The sequence below is a fragment of the Eucalyptus grandis genome, chromosome 6 (assembly GCF_016545825.1).
Source record: "Eucalyptus grandis isolate ANBG69807.140 chromosome 6, ASM1654582v1, whole genome shotgun sequence".
Taxonomy (NCBI): Eukaryota; Viridiplantae; Streptophyta; class Magnoliopsida; order Myrtales; family Myrtaceae; genus Eucalyptus; species Eucalyptus grandis.
Genome location: NC_052617.1, coordinates 53,224,414 through 53,238,746, shown reverse-complemented (window position 1 = coordinate 53,238,746; position 14,333 = coordinate 53,224,414). Strand labels below are relative to the sequence as shown.

The 14,333-nt window shown below is 45.7% G+C and overlaps 3 protein-coding genes and 1 pseudogene across 4 annotated transcripts; 2 read left to right on the top strand and 2 right to left on the bottom strand.

Moving 5' to 3' along the window:
- Positions 1–1,829: 1,829 nt before the first annotated feature.
- Positions 1,830–4,722, top strand: LOC104452283 (annotated as a pseudogene).
- Positions 4,723–5,174: 452 nt separating this feature from the next.
- On the bottom strand, positions 5,175–7,674 carry LOC104450760 (pheophytinase, chloroplastic). Its single transcript, XM_010065448.3, has 6 exons — positions 7,165–7,674; positions 6,521–6,632; positions 6,346–6,439; positions 6,030–6,207; positions 5,874–5,943; positions 5,175–5,785 (listed from the first exon to the last, which is right to left on the bottom strand). Exons 1-6 carry the CDS (start codon positions 7,572–7,574, stop codon positions 5,474–5,476), a joined length of 1,176 nt encoding a protein of 391 aa, XP_010063750.2. The 5' UTR covers positions 7,575–7,674; the 3' UTR covers positions 5,175–5,473.
- Positions 7,675–8,882: 1,208 nt separating this feature from the next.
- On the top strand, positions 8,883–9,947 carry LOC104450758 (22.0 kDa class IV heat shock protein). Its single transcript, XM_010065444.3, has one exon. It carries the CDS (start codon positions 9,140–9,142, stop codon positions 9,746–9,748), a length of 609 nt encoding a protein of 202 aa, XP_010063746.2. The 5' UTR covers positions 8,883–9,139; the 3' UTR covers positions 9,749–9,947.
- Positions 9,948–10,060: 113 nt separating this feature from the next.
- Positions 10,061–13,392, bottom strand: LOC104450759 (pentatricopeptide repeat-containing protein At1g33350). Of its 2 annotated transcripts, none has more exons than XM_018876668.2 (4): positions 11,583–13,392; positions 11,119–11,329; positions 10,818–10,981; positions 10,061–10,603 (listed from the first exon to the last, which is right to left on the bottom strand). In XM_018876668.2, the coding sequence occupies exons 1-2, from the start codon at positions 13,235–13,237 to the stop codon at positions 11,296–11,298; spliced, it is 1,689 nt and encodes a 562-aa protein (XP_018732213.2). In that variant the 5' UTR covers positions 13,238–13,392; the 3' UTR covers positions 10,061–10,603; positions 10,818–10,981; positions 11,119–11,295. The 2 variants fall into 2 exon arrangements, with proteins under 2 accessions (XP_018732213.2, XP_018732214.2); XM_018876669.2 differs by having other exon boundaries at positions 11,119–11,377; positions 11,583–13,390.
- Positions 13,393–14,333: the final 941 nt, after the last annotated feature.

Below are 14,333 nucleotides of genomic sequence, written 5' to 3'. Positions count from 1 at the left end.
CATAATATTTCAGTAGGTATCCATTCTTAAGTACATGCTTTGAAATCTGAAAAGTGGAGATATGATTATTGATAATGCTAGGGGTGCTGAGATTCGTCTCTAAAATATGTGGACTGAAAACTTAACGAATCTTAACGAATCTATTTAGCATTATTATCTATTTTGAAAACTTCGTCCTTCTATTCCAAGAAAACTTATGCGATTAAAAAAAAGGATTAATAGTGCATATAATTTATGTATCTTGGTCTCATCACTTGCAAGTTGTACATCGCATGTGAAACACGAAACGTGGATGTAATCGTATCAAATCAAGGCCCGTAAGTGTACAGTAACATCAAGAGAGTATGGCAAGAAGAGGGAGAGTCCGGACCGTCCAGATTCGAACCCTCGACAATGCAATCCCGGACGATCGATCGTTCTCATATATCTAGTACGCCAGTGTAGAGTGAGGGACCTCGGAGAAAGAGTCCGCGCAGAATAGATAAAGTAGATAAGAAGGTGGCGATAATTTGCCGAAGAAATAGGAAGATTCGACGGTGAGTAGTCTACAGAATTACTCCCAAAACTCTTGGCGTTGCGCTAGACAACTGTTGGCCAACAACTCAAGGTGCTCGAGATAACGAACATTTCATATGATATCACATAGACTCGTGAGTTAGTACCTGCAATGTAGTCTCGTTTTGAAAACTTTATCTTTTGACAATGGTGCAGTAAAATATTAGGAAATATCCCTAGTCCCTTCCGTTCGAGGACGAGAACTTAGAGACGTTCTATGATTAAAAAAATCGATCCCATCGACCTCCTGTCTGTATATATACCACCGAACACGATGCTTCTTCCTCACCCTAACCTCTCTAATCCCTCCAATGCTTCTTCCTCACCCCTAACCTCTCTCTAATCCCTCCAACGCCGTAGGCTTCTTGTTGCCTTAACCAAGCCCAATACCAAACACAGCCAAATGGACCTCTTTTCTCAATCTCTTCTTTACTTGGCCATTTTTTATGTCTCTCTCCATTCTCTTCCTTGTCTTCAGGAGGAAACCTTCGTTGCCCAAATCTCTGGAAAAAGTACCCAAAAAGTCATAAACCTATTGCATTGGTACCAATTCAGTCCTAAACTTTTCAATTGAACAAATTTAGTCTAAACCTTTTAATATTGGTACTAATTCAGTCCATCTAATCAATTTTGGCTGGCCGGCGCTGACGTGGACGTCGGCCGGTGGCCGCACGCCAACATGGCAATTTTTATGATTTTTTGATTTTTTCGATTTTTTTAATTAATTTTTATTATTATTTTTTATTTTTTTTTCTTTTTCCTTTTATTTTCCGCCTTCTTCTTGGCGGTGGTTGGCGAGCCACCGGTGAGGCTTGCCGGCCATTGGGCGAGGCGAGGGCCCTCGCCCGGCCTCTCCTAGGGTTGTCGGCGAGGCGGCTTCGCCCGGATTTGGGCTAGGCCGGCCTCGCCCGATTTCGGGCAAGGCCATTGCGGCCATCGCCGGGCGGAGGTGAGGGCCGCGAAGCCCTTGCTAGCCGTCGGCGGGTTGCAACCCTCGCTCGGCCTCGCCAAGGCGCAGGTGAGGTGGCTTAGCCCAAATAGGCGAGCTAGCCTCGCCCGGCCTTGCCGCCGAGTCCCGACACCTCCTTCACTGTCGACCCGGAGCTTCTCGACCTCATCACCGCCGCCCTCACCTCCATGAAATCCCAATTCGAGGCCTTGGTCCCCCACCTCTCGCGCCTCACGCCGTCGCTCCTTCGCCCGATCTTTGCCTCGAAACCCTAGCTCGCCGCCCCAACAACCGAGGGCTTCGCGGCCCTTGCCTCCACCCGGTGATGGCCGCCATGGCCTCGCCATCTGTGGGCAAAGCCGCCTCGCCGGCGGCCTAGGAGAGGCGAGTGAGGGCTGTGATCCTCACTGGCGGGCGGGCGAGGGCTTCGTGGCCCTTGCCCGGTGGCCGACGAGCCTCACCGGTGGCTCGCCGGCCCCGCCGAGAAGAAGGCGGAAAATAAAAGGAAAAAGAAAAAAAAAAAAAAAAATAAATAAATATGTAAAAAATTAATAAAAAAAAATTCGAAAAAAAATAAAAAAATCATAAAAATTGCCACGTTAGCACTAGCCGGCCAAAATTGGCCTGGATGGTTGAATTAGTACTAATATTAAAAGGTTTAAGATTGAATTGGTCAAATTGAAAAGTTTAGAATTAATTGATACAAATACAATATGTTTAAGACTTTTTGTACTTTTTCCCTCAATCTCCCACCGGGCAAAAGAGATGGCCCATCATTGGTGAGTCTCTGGAGTACATCGGCGCTGCGAAAGGCAGCCGCCCCAAGAAGTTCATAGCGGACAGGACCGCCAAGTACTCACCGGAGGTCTTCCAGACTTCGTTGCTCGGCGAGAACCTGGCGGTCTTCTGCGGGGCCTCGGGGAACAAATTCTTGTTCTCGGGCCAGAACAATTACATCACCACCTGGTGGCACAGCTCCATGAAGAAAGTCCTAGCCTTCCCAGAGACCCTAGAGAAGCTCAACAGGGACGACTCCAAGAAAATGCGCAGCTTCTTGCAGGAGTTCCTGAAGCCGGAGGCTCTCCAACATTACATACCGATCATGGACTCGATGGCCAGGGATCACTTGGACACGGAGTGGGCGCCACGAGAGGAAGTTGAGGTCTTTCCTTTGGCCAAGAACTACACTTTCGCCCTGGCTTGTCGCCTTTTCATGAACATCAAAGATCTGCAGATCGTTTCAAAATTTGCCAAACCGTTTGCTCGTATTGCCCCTGGGCTCATTTCGGTGCCAATTAGTCTCCCTGGCACGCCGTTTAGCAAGGCAGTCAGGGGAGGGAAACAAATAAGGGAGGAGCTCTTGGCAATCATTCGGCAACGGAATAAGGAGCTCTTAGAGGGAAAAGATGATGAAGCCAGGGACTTCTTGTCTCGGCTGCTGCTTGAAGCGGATGATGATGGGAGCGTGTTCTATGATGGAGGTCTCAGACAAGATTGTTGGATTGCTCTTTGCGAGTCACGACATGACCACTACTTCGATCACCGTCGTGGTGAACTTTCTTGCGCAATTCCCTGATGTTTACCAGCGAGTATATGAAGGTACTACAACTTCTCGCATAATCAACTCACACTTGTTTTTCTTGATCCATTCGAGGAGTACTGAATCTCATTATCCTGGGAAACTTTTAACTAGATATCTGCAGTGGAAAGACATATCCACAATCTCCGTAAATATGATGACAACCATGCAAAATTTGGTAAAATAAAGCAGTAAACCTAAGCTAAACCTTTATACAATGTTCTCTATCAGATACTTTGATACTTGTGCAAAAAACGAGGTCTTATACTTTACAAAAATGATGTTGGAATTGTGAAACTTCAATTGCATTGACTCTAGGAACTTAGAGTTCAAGAAAAGTTTCTGGCTGTTCTAAGAATTCCGGGATACGTTCCTTGTACCCCGGTACCGATATATGATAGGTTTGCCCATCGCTTCTGTTTGTATAGAATGGATTCTTGATTTTCCTTTTCAGCTCATTGCATACTCTAGGGATCCCAACGTTGAGCTTGTTACGGGATAAAATCTTTGGTTCTATGTACAGGCGAAATTAGCACATGACAAGCCATTTGAAATTGCTTCTTTGAACAGAACAAATGGAGATAGCAAAGTCCAAGGGTCCGGATGAGCTATTGAACTGGGACGACATCCAGAAAATGAAGTACTCATGGAATGTTGCCTGCGATTCCATGAGGCTTTGTCCGCCTGCTCAAGGCTCATTCAGAGAGGCCATTACAGATTTCACTTTTGCAGGCTACACAATTCCAAAGGGTTGGAAGGTCATTACCATCTTCATCTAAATGCTTTAAAAAATGTAGTTCTTAGAAACAGTTTACCGACTGTCCATTTCCAGAGCCTTCAGTATGTTCTCCTAATCTAAACACTGAATCATATGTGATAATCTCAGCTGCATAAGATCCTGAAAGGAAAACCAAATGAGAGAAGTGAAGCGAGGAACTCGAAATTTCCAAAATCTCTGTTTTTTTTTTTCCTTATATAACTTAATCAACGTCGAGTTCCATATGAATTCAATTCATACATTCGTGTGGGTACGAAATGAGAATGATATTAGAATGTCCTTCACCAGGTTTCTACTATCATAAAGTGAGTTTAAATTTTCTCATAGCTTGATGAGTGTACTTTGACAGAGTCATATCTCCTCGGTCCATTTCGAACATGACAATCCGCAAACACTCCATTCGCTAACGATGTTTTTCTTACCACTATCATGATGTGCAGACATTTTGGACAGTATATTCAACACACAAGAACCCCAAGTACTTTTCCAATCCGGAGAGGTTCGATCCATCTAGATTTGAGGGGGATGGGCGATCGCCATTCACTTATGTTCCCTTCGGAGGAGGTCCTCGCATGTGCCCGGGGAAGGAATATGCAAGACTTGAGCTACTTGTTTTCATACACAATCTGGTGACAAGGTTCAAAATAGAGAAGGCCATCCCGGACGAGAAGATCATCTACAATCCATCGCTGGTCCCTGCCAACGATCTTCTAATTCGCCTTCAAACCCATAACTAAGTAGGCTAGTAGGAGGATATGCTCCATATAGATTCCTACGACAGTGTTTGTATGTTTGTTGATGGATCGTCACTCAGGAGAGTTCAGAGAGGAGTGCGTGGCGGTGGAATAAAACCAATGTGGTGAGCGGTGACATGAATAGGTCAGTACGGCTTTAATTCTTGTAGGAGCTCACATGAGTGAATAATTGATGCACACGAGATTCGAGTCAACTTCCTTTAACCTATCCACAAGGCAATCCGCAACCTCCCTTCCAGTCAATTCATTTAGCACAACTTCCCTAAAGAAATTGCAGAGTAGATTCTCTAAAATGAGAGAGTTTGTTCTTCAAGTAATCATGTATAACACAAAATAGCATGTGAAAAAGAAAAGAACATGGGAACCATCGCAAAATTCTTAGGGTGTCCTATCTCGCAGAGTAAAGAAAACCAAGATCCCACATCAATGCAAATTGATGCATGCTATCACTATCACATTCATCCATAACAAGAAAGCAACCACTGTTTAAGGATTAAGAGTAAAGCTTAAAAAAGACAAGACAGATACTATTGCCATCAGGAAACAGAGAGAAAGATCTTCACTAGCTAAAAATTTTCCATTCATTCTGCCAAAAATATAGTGAAAATGTACACTTGAGAATATACAAGAAAATGCGTTTTACATTTACAAAGACAGAGTGATAACCTATTTATTTTCCAGGGAGATATGATGATTCTCCTTCCTTCAGGACATCGAGAACACAGAGAGGAGCTAAAGTGATTGCTGTGTGAATTTCCGAATAGAAGAAAAATATCTAAAATAGACACAAGTTATTATGTGCGAAAAGTGTAACCATCTGCTGCAAAGTGGAGGGAGATTGCCATTGAAGCAACCACTCATGAGGCAGAAAGGGAATCCAACCACGGAAGTAGTTTGTCGTGAACTAAATCCGGTCGGTCATCATGAGGACAGTGTCCTACCCCTTCTAAAAGAACAAGGCTAACGTTAGAAAGTTTAGAAGGCAAAGTGGAGAAGTATTTACCAACAGGCCCATCAATAGGAGTAAAGGGGTCTTGGTTACCCCACAAAATAAGAACAGGCAACGAGATGCTTGGCATCAATTGCACAGGGTTTGGTCCAGGAGGGCCAGTCACAGTGGAGATAAAAGCATCCAGAGCCCCATCGTCATCTGCTGGTTCCTTAATTATCTGCAGTCCAATGAGAGAAGAGGCATTTTGAACAAATATCTCCAGGCAGTTAAAAAGATGACTTGATCAATAGGGAACTTCCATTTACCTGAACCAATTCATCGTCCACAGATTCCTTATTTCCATAAACAGACAGTAGAATATTCCTCAGGTTATCCCTGTATAGGCCAAATGAAACGGATTACTTTTGCATTACATGAAGGCTTGGAAGAAACAGATTTCTGCAGTAAAAAAGATACATTACTTCTCTTTAACGCGCTCAAAAATTGCAGAAGCAATTCCTCGTTGCTTCAATAAAAAATCAATGAACCAAAGCAGTGGTAAGAGTAGTTTTATCCTCCAATCGTCTACAATGGCCTTGTTGTTCATCCCACCAGCACAGTTCAACAGGACAAGCCCTCGGACCAGATTCTTTCTAGATTCTGACAGAAAAAACAAGCAACGTAATCTTCAAGAATCAAGAAGAGATTACTGCTTCGATAATCCTTTCCCATTAATGAAGTTCAGTGGATTCTGAATGAAAGAAGGCTGATTCCACACTGCTAAACAATAAATCATACCTGAGGCAGCAATTACACAAGCAAGACTTCCAACAGAATTTCCCACCAGAACAGTTGGCCTTTTAATGACATCTTCCAAGAAATCCAGTATCAGCTGTCAGAAACAAGCCACGATCTTGAACAAGAAGGACAGGAAGCACATCCGAATTTTAAGCCAAGACAACATCATTCATACCTGAGCCCATGTTTCCATTGTATATCTAAAACCGGCCGGCTTGTCTGAAGCACCAAATCCAAGAAGATCAATGGCATAGACAGTGTAATTTTGGGCCAGTGTGCTAATATTCCTGGAAGATGCTTAAATTTGGAGAACATATCAAAAATAGCAATCAGATTGCTTCCTCATACAATGAACTCTCGGCGCCTAAGATTGTGCACATGTGCATGCTTCAAAGTGACAAAGAGCAAGTGGAGGACCCATATCCGAAGAAAGGGCCTTATAAACAAGAGGAATTCTTCTAAATATCGACAATGAGTGATCAAAATAATTCAAGGGACAGTCGACAACAACATGATTCGAGCCTAATCGCAGAGCATGCCTTAGAACATCAATCCTGGTCCATCAAGCCCCACCCATACGCATACAAATTGCAATCCTCAACTTTAAGAAACTTCCCCTGTAACGGACTAGCATCCGGAATACATGGTTACTGAAAAACAATGAAATCGCCAAAACCCGGAATTGGAATTGCGCAGACGCGAACGCACGCAAGCTCACCCATCAGGTCGCGACTTCGAATTGCAAATGCCCTCATCTTAAAGTGCGGATAAAATCAAAACCTTCGAAAGAAAGTCGGCATTGGGAATTGTAGTAAGAACCTGCGCCAGTGGGGAATGGAGGCACCGAAGCCGTGGACGAGAAGCAGGGGAGGCTTCGAGCCGGCAGGCGAGGCCGAGGGATCCGAATCGGAGACGAAGTAGTTGATGGAGTACTGTCCCTGCCATTGCCACTTTCGGCACCTGCCCTTTATCTCGCTCGCCTCCAGCACGCCGCCGCCGCCGCCGCCGCCGCTCGGACTCGCGGCCGCGGGGGCTAAGGTGGCGGAGTCGCCGCCGCAACGGACGGCGACGAGCCTTGGTCTCCCGCTGCTTCTCCTCCTCCTCGCAGGGCCTCGAGGAGCGAAGGAGGAGGAGGTGGTGAGGTCGCGCGGCTTCCGCGACTGCAACGTGAGCGCCGGCGACGGACGGCCCAGCGACCCGAGAGGAGACGACGTCACCGCAGTGCCCATTATAGCGAAGGTTGGATTCTTGTTCTTGTTCTTCTTCGTCCTGCCATGACCACACTGAACAGAGACCAACTTCTGTGGCGCCGAATCTCCCAAGATCTTTTTCGCAGGAATAAGTGGACGGACGGCGCGGAGGACTTTTAACTGTTTATGTTTTTTTTTTTTAACGGTTGGTTTTGTTTTTTGGTTCGTTATTTTTCTCGTTTACTAACTACCACAGCAAAATTCTTTTTCTCGTTTGTGGAAAAACAGTACAGGTTATCCCTTGCTCTCGAAGAGTGGCCACGCCACCACTGGTCTCCCGGTCCGGACCGATTACCCTCGATCAATGGGTTTGTGCAGTGCCTCGTGAGCTAGTTCATCGTGCCAGCCTCCCAATCTAACAATTTGTTCATGGATTTGTATCGTAGAATAATCTTATTGCGATGGATTGTTACATATCTTCAGTCAACTATTCGTCTTAATTCAACAAAATAATCGGTAGGGACTTGTCGTGTCCATCGACACTAGAGCAGCATTATGTCCCAGCCAACTTATGAACGAATGGCTGACCTACCTTGGGATGCTCTCCACGTCATATTTCTTACATCAGGAAATTCCTAGCGTAAATTCTTTGACATCACTCGCATGGACCGAGTTGCGTCGTTCCTATTACATCCCTCGTCGGAGCTCATTTCTATGCCTTCGCCAATTTGGAAAATGCCAGACCGTGACAATTGGGAAGGGTTTACTTGCCCTCAGCTAATGTCTGCACGTGGAAGGATCGTCTACGTTAGGAGCCTAATGAGGGTCTTCGACCCGTGGAGGCGAGGGAAATGCGGTAGTGGCACCGGCCAACGGGCTGTGTTAAGTCAAGCACAGCACAACCCAACATGACTGGGGTCGGCACTGCCCGTTGGATCGAGGAGGCGTGCCTGGCGCCGACCCGGTGGGCATGGGCCGGGTCGAGCCCACTGGCCCAATGGGCCGGTCCATGCCTTGTTTTTTGGGAGGGGAATGGAGACTGAATCTAATCGTTGGGCCCATATGACCCCGGCCCACATGGCGTCACTCGTGCACGCATCGCTCTCGTCCCTTCCTGTTGTGATAATGACTAGTCTCCTCGTTATCATCGTACTCTTGAAGACTCTGGAGAGAGAGACTAAAAAGTGGAAGGTGAGGAAGCAACTGGAAGACGCCTGCGTCCTCTCAAAGTTCGACTGTTCGAGTGATGCTCTACTTTATTAAACTGATCTGAAAATATTAAATATTCGTCGAAAACTCCGGTGGATCGCAATAGACTTGCAAGGAGGTATTTCACATGCAACGCTCGATGAAAAGCAAGGCATCCTTCTTCCATCTTGCTGACTGTCACCCGTCGTCATCTCTCCCGAACATTCGTCACCCATCGAGCGCCTAAGTGAACCTTCAAGAACAACCCCCCACCACCCACCAAATATCTCGCCATCACCATCTATATAAACACGTCCCGCTGCGGTCGCTTAGCTAAGCAAAGCTCATCTGAAGCCACATTCGAAAGAGATCACACACTCGCTCGACTGAACTGAAGCCTGAGCACAAGCGTAGAAATGGCAAGCCGCACGCCCACGTTGCTTCTCGTGTTGTCTCTGCTCTTCGCCGTTGTGTCGAGCTCGAATGGCTCGCTCTTGCCCTTCATGGAGGCGTCCACCGGGCCAGGACTCATAGGCAGCTTGCTAAGCGACCCCTTCTGGACTGACCCGTTCCGGGTCCTGGAGCAGGTCCCGTTCGGGGCCGACCGCCTCCTGAGGGAGGCTGCGGAGGCTCCGGCGCCAGCCAGGGTGGACTGGAAGGAGACGCCGGAGGGGCATGTTATAAGGATGGATGTGCCCGGGTTGAAGAGGGAGGAGATCAAGATCGAGGTGGAGGAGAACCGGGTGCTCCGAGTGAGCGGCGAGAGGAAGAGAGAGGAAGAAGAAAGGGAAGGCGATCACTGGCACCGGGTGGAGAGGTCGTACGGCAGGTTCTGGAGGCAGTTCAGGCTGCCGGAGAACGTTGACTTGGACTCGGTGAGGGCCAAGCTCGAGGATGGCGTGTTGACGGTGACGATGGCCAAGCTGGCCCCCGAGAAGATCAAGGGTCCGAGGGTGGTCGGCATTGAAGGAGAAGCTGCAGCAGAGCCAGAGAAGATCAAGAGCGACCCCAAGCAAGAACTGTGAGAGAATGAACAAGTTTTTGTTGTGAACCGGGACGTGTGAATGGTGAACGTGCATATGATGTACACGAACGCCATGGAAATGGTGTAGTAATAAAGAGTTTTATGTTTGTACTTTCTTCTCCCTATCAAAAGTTTTCTTAAGCATATGAATTGTGGAGCTTGCTAAATTATCTGATTTTAGTTTAACTGAATGTTTTCTAGAGTCTAATTAATGATACTTACTCTTACAAGATACGTGATCGATTTGAATCAACATGACGGATGTCTGCACTCGATAAGACTACATGAAGAATAGATTAAGAGGATGGTGCTATGGATTCCGTCACGTTTCCATGGCATCTCGTGCACCACCAAAATTTCTTCATCAATTCAAATCCCATCCCTTCTTTCCAATCCACACAAGTGAAAAAGGAAAGAGCCAGTGTTGCTCTCCTTACTTGAGGCTATGTAAAAGAGCGATCTAGACCTGGGTTCCAGGAGGCTAAAGTAGAGGAAGAAAATGATCTTATCTTCTGCACCTAGAAGGAATGTTGGGTAAATTTTGCGCATCTTGCGCTGAAAAGGTGCCACAATAAACATGCTCCATGTCCTGTTGATGCTTGGGGGTAATTATTCTACATCTAAAGAACCTCTCCGTTTTACATGAAGCTATCTTCTCAAGCATAAATTTCCATAGCCGTCTTCAACATAGAGCCTTTTTAAGTTGGTCAGCCAAGCCACTCTTGGAAATGGGAAACTTCGTTATTCAGTGTCTTGCAAATGGATATCCAAAGGTACTTGTTCCCCCATAAAAGCCTCTTTGTCAACATCCTCGAGGCTAATTGACAAACTATGAAGCTCCTGCTATAACAATTGCCTGCAGGTACCAGAAACAGATGATAACTAGGAGGCAAAATCAGAACATTTCAAGTTATGGAACAAAATCAGCACCTAAGGTATCGCCAATCTACATGTAACCAGTGGACAAAAATAAGCCAAGGAGTACAATGTTCTAGTCCAAGTCAAGATCAGAAAAATAATACTTGGATACATAAATTAGTCACCAAACAACCATGTCCATGGATGCTTACCTTTACCAGCATCGAAAATTTTTTAAGAAGATTTCTAATGTCGCCACTAAGCAGGTGAAATGGGGGTTGCTGAACAACCAAGTTCACAGGGTAGCATAAGAAATTTTATCAGGCTGAAGCTGGGTCAGATGATATGTCTTCCTTCGACGACTTGAAATTTTCCACTGCAAATTGACAATGGTGGAAATTAACAAATACTTTGCAATCACTGATGCCATGGTTTCTTCTGCTGGCTAACATAGATATTTCTTGCCTTACAAATTTAAGCAACACATGTGACATCTCAACTGAAAGAATATACCTGAGCATCCAAATAAATTATAGCTTGCTATCCCCACACCTGTCCTCCCAGAAACAATCAGTGAATGAGGTTTATTTAGGCTCTCAACCCTAGGTGCATCTGCTTATCCAAGAGCCGTGCCACTCTAAAAGTGACAGAAACACAATCCAGTCGACACTGACTTCAATCTCAAGACAGCTACTTCACCATTCTTCGGATCTTGTACTTGCTCCTTTAGTTAAAAACAATAGATATAGGAGATTAGCATCTTGGCTCATCACTGCATTCAAATCAATCAAGTTAGACATGCAGTAAATAGAATGGAATTAGCAAACACATACAGGCACGACTGCCTAGAGAATCCAAAAGGCCGAACAAATGGACATGCAACGGGAAGCTGGTTTTAAGTTTTAACAACAAATATTACCATACATTTGCTATTGACTAGTTGCCAGATAAAAAGAATCGGACTCATGCTTACATACCCCACAGAAAACAGACTCTCCAGGACATTGTGTATATCCACCGTCTGTGGATGTGATAAGTCAACAGAATAGAACTGATGGAGCTGGCTATTGACCTCAACCCAACTGCAACCAGGAGTCTTATATGCATCCTGCTCCTTTAGCATCTTTCTTACCCGGCGGACCTCATCCCACTTCCCAAGCTCTACATATAAATTCGCCAACATTGCACCATAACCACCATTATTTGGCTCTAATTCAACAAGCTTTTTCAATGCGAATTCTGCCAAATCTGTTCGTCCATGTATTTTGCATCCATTAAGCAAAGAGCCCCACACAACCTCATCAGGGTGCATCTTCATATCCCTGACAACTTGTAAAGCTTCATCAAACCTACCAGCTCGGCCAAGGAGATCAATTAAGCATCCATAGTGCTCGATCCTAGGTTCAATGCCATAATTCCTGGTCATCATATCGAAATAAGCACGTCCTCTTTCAACCAACCCTCCATGAGTACAAGCATTCAACAAGCCAATAAAAGTAACCTCATCTGGGATGACGTCATCTCCAGACTGCATCATCTCCTCATAGACACAAATTGCACTCTCGGTTTGGCCATGGAGAGCAAGACAATTAATCATGGAATTCCATGATGTCAAGCTCCTCTTAGCAGTCCTTTCAAATATTCGTCTGGCCTCCTTTAAGCTCCCACATTTGCCATACATGTCCACTAGAGAATTTGAGATAAATGAATCGGGACCCAAGCCGATTCTATATACATACCCATGGATACCCTTACCAAGTTGAAGCATGCCAGTGTGGCCACATGCAGAGAGTGCACACACTATTGTTACATGATTAGGCCTATTCTCTTTATATCGCGTCTCTACGGAGAAGTTTATCATTCTCCTTAAGATGGATATTGCCTCGGAAAAGAGACCATTTTGCGTGCAGCCCGCAATAAGAGCATTCCAAGACGGAACATCTCTCTCCGGCATATTATCAAATAGTAACAAGGCATTTTCAATCTGCCCAAGTCTCGTGTAACCAGAGATCATAGCCGTCCACGAAACGACGCTTTTCTCAGACATCTCATCAAACACCTGTCGTGCAGTGCCAATGTCGCAACAAGACCTCGCGTACGCGTCCACAAGAGCCGTTTGCACAACTGGGTATCCCCCAAACCCGGATCTCAAGACCTGGGCATGCACCAGCTTCGTGCCCAGGGACACCGAGAGCTCGGGGCACGACTTCAGGACGTGGGGGTACACGAAGTTGTTGGGCCGAGGGAGGCCGCGGCGGACCATGTCGCGGTACAGGGCGAAGGCGTCCGGGGCGTGGTCCGGGCGGGCGGCGTACGCGGTGACCATGGCGGTCCAGAGGTAGATGTTGGGGGAGGGGAGGTGGTCGAAGATGCGGCGGGCGTAGCGGAGGTCGGCGAGGTGGAGGGCGCAGAAGCGGACGAGCTTGAAGACCAAGAACTGGGTGCGGGCGTGGCCGAGGGTGACGATGAGGGCGTGGAGCTGCTTGAGCTGGCTGAGGTGGGCGCCTCGGCCGAGGACCGCCGAGACGTGCTCGTTCAGGTTCGTCGCAGACAGCATGCTCGCTGCTCTCTCTCTCTCTCTGCAAACCAGCGCTCGCAAATGCGTACGAGGAGCAAGTTTCACGCCCTCCATCTATTTTTTTTTTTTTGGTCCCTGAACCGGACAAACCGAAAGAACCGGTGCGTGTCCGATCGAGTCGAGTTGAAGCCTAATGCCAAGCCAATGCCCGACTCAGAGCCGGATCGGCTCGAGTCAATTATTGGATCATCTTTTTTGTCTGAGTGTGTGTGAACTTAGATGGAATTCGGACTCGTGCTTGAGCTCGGTTTTGGAGATATAGTCAATTATCGCTTCATTCGGATCATCCACCCGCCAATAAGCAATATCACGCTTCGACTATTTGATGATCTTAATGAAAAATAACAATTCTTGTGGTTCGAATCAATAAGAAATGAGAACTTGATTGGGCTCTAAATCTGAGCACGAATTCTCAATAATAATAACTAATTGACTCGATTGCTTAACTACAATTGTCCGTTGGCACCTTCTTTTAACTGTTATGACCTTAAGAGTTTTATTGCAATAGTTATTTCCTCCATTTTATCCATCAAGTTAATTAATGCTATTTTAACTTAATTAACATCAGCTCAACTATCATAGGAAAAAATTGTTCGGACGGTCAATTATGACTTCTCACAGTCAACAATGGTGGTTGATTGTTAGTAGTATTCATAATAATCTTAAAACACGCATGCTACTCAAAATAGTATTCACTCTTTCTCTTGTCGACGACCAACGTGCTTTATTGCTTAGTCAATACTCACAGTCGATCCTCACTTTTTTGATTCGGTAACTTTGCTTTATTACTACGGCCAATCTTAAGAGATTCCTCTTTATCTCAATGGTTTTAGCACTTTCTTATCAACATTGACTTGACTCGGTGGACACAATCAATGTGTAGTTAATGGCATCAATCTTATTAGGGTCAATTTTTTTATTTTTTTTTTATTTTACATCAAAGTTGTTTGTAGGGAGTTAACAATTCGATAGTGGAATGTAACTTTTAAACATCTCCATATATACATTAAGGCTCCGTTTGGCAACCACTTTGCCAAGTACCTTTGAGCCCCTAAAGATGTTTAGGCTAAAGTGGGGGTGTTTGGCAAAAACATTTGAAGCCCCCTTTGGAGAAGGCCAGCCTTGTGAAGGCTGAAAGCCCAAGGCAATG

What these genes read in the sequence shown, in the direction of transcription:
- LOC104450760 (XM_010065448.3), bottom strand. Translation starts at nt 7,574, where the DNA reads ATGGGCACTGCGGTGACGTCGTCTCCTCTCGGGTCGCTGGGCCGTCCG. An exon ending in TCCATTCCCCACTGGCGCAG is followed by an intron (nt 6,633 to 7,164) that starts GTTCTTACTACA and finishes AGCATCTTCCAG; the next exon opens with GAATATTAGCACACTGGCCC. An exon ending in TTTGAGCGCGTTAAAGAGAA is followed by an intron (nt 5,944 to 6,029) that starts GTAATGTATCTT and finishes TGGCCTATACAG; the next exon opens with GGATAACCTGAGGAATATTC.
- LOC104450758 (XM_010065444.3), top strand. Translation starts at nt 9,140, where the DNA reads ATGGCAAGCCGCACGCCCACGTTGCTTCTCGTGTTGTCTCTGCTCTTC.
- LOC104450759 (XM_018876668.2), bottom strand. Translation starts at nt 13,237, where the DNA reads ATGGAGGGCGTGAAACTTGCTCCTCGTACGCATTTGCGAGCGCTGGTT. An exon ending in GAGAGTCTGTTTTCTGTGGG is followed by an intron (nt 11,330 to 11,582) that starts GTATGTAAGCAT and finishes TTTTAACTAAAG; the next exon opens with GAGCAAGTACAAGATCCGAA.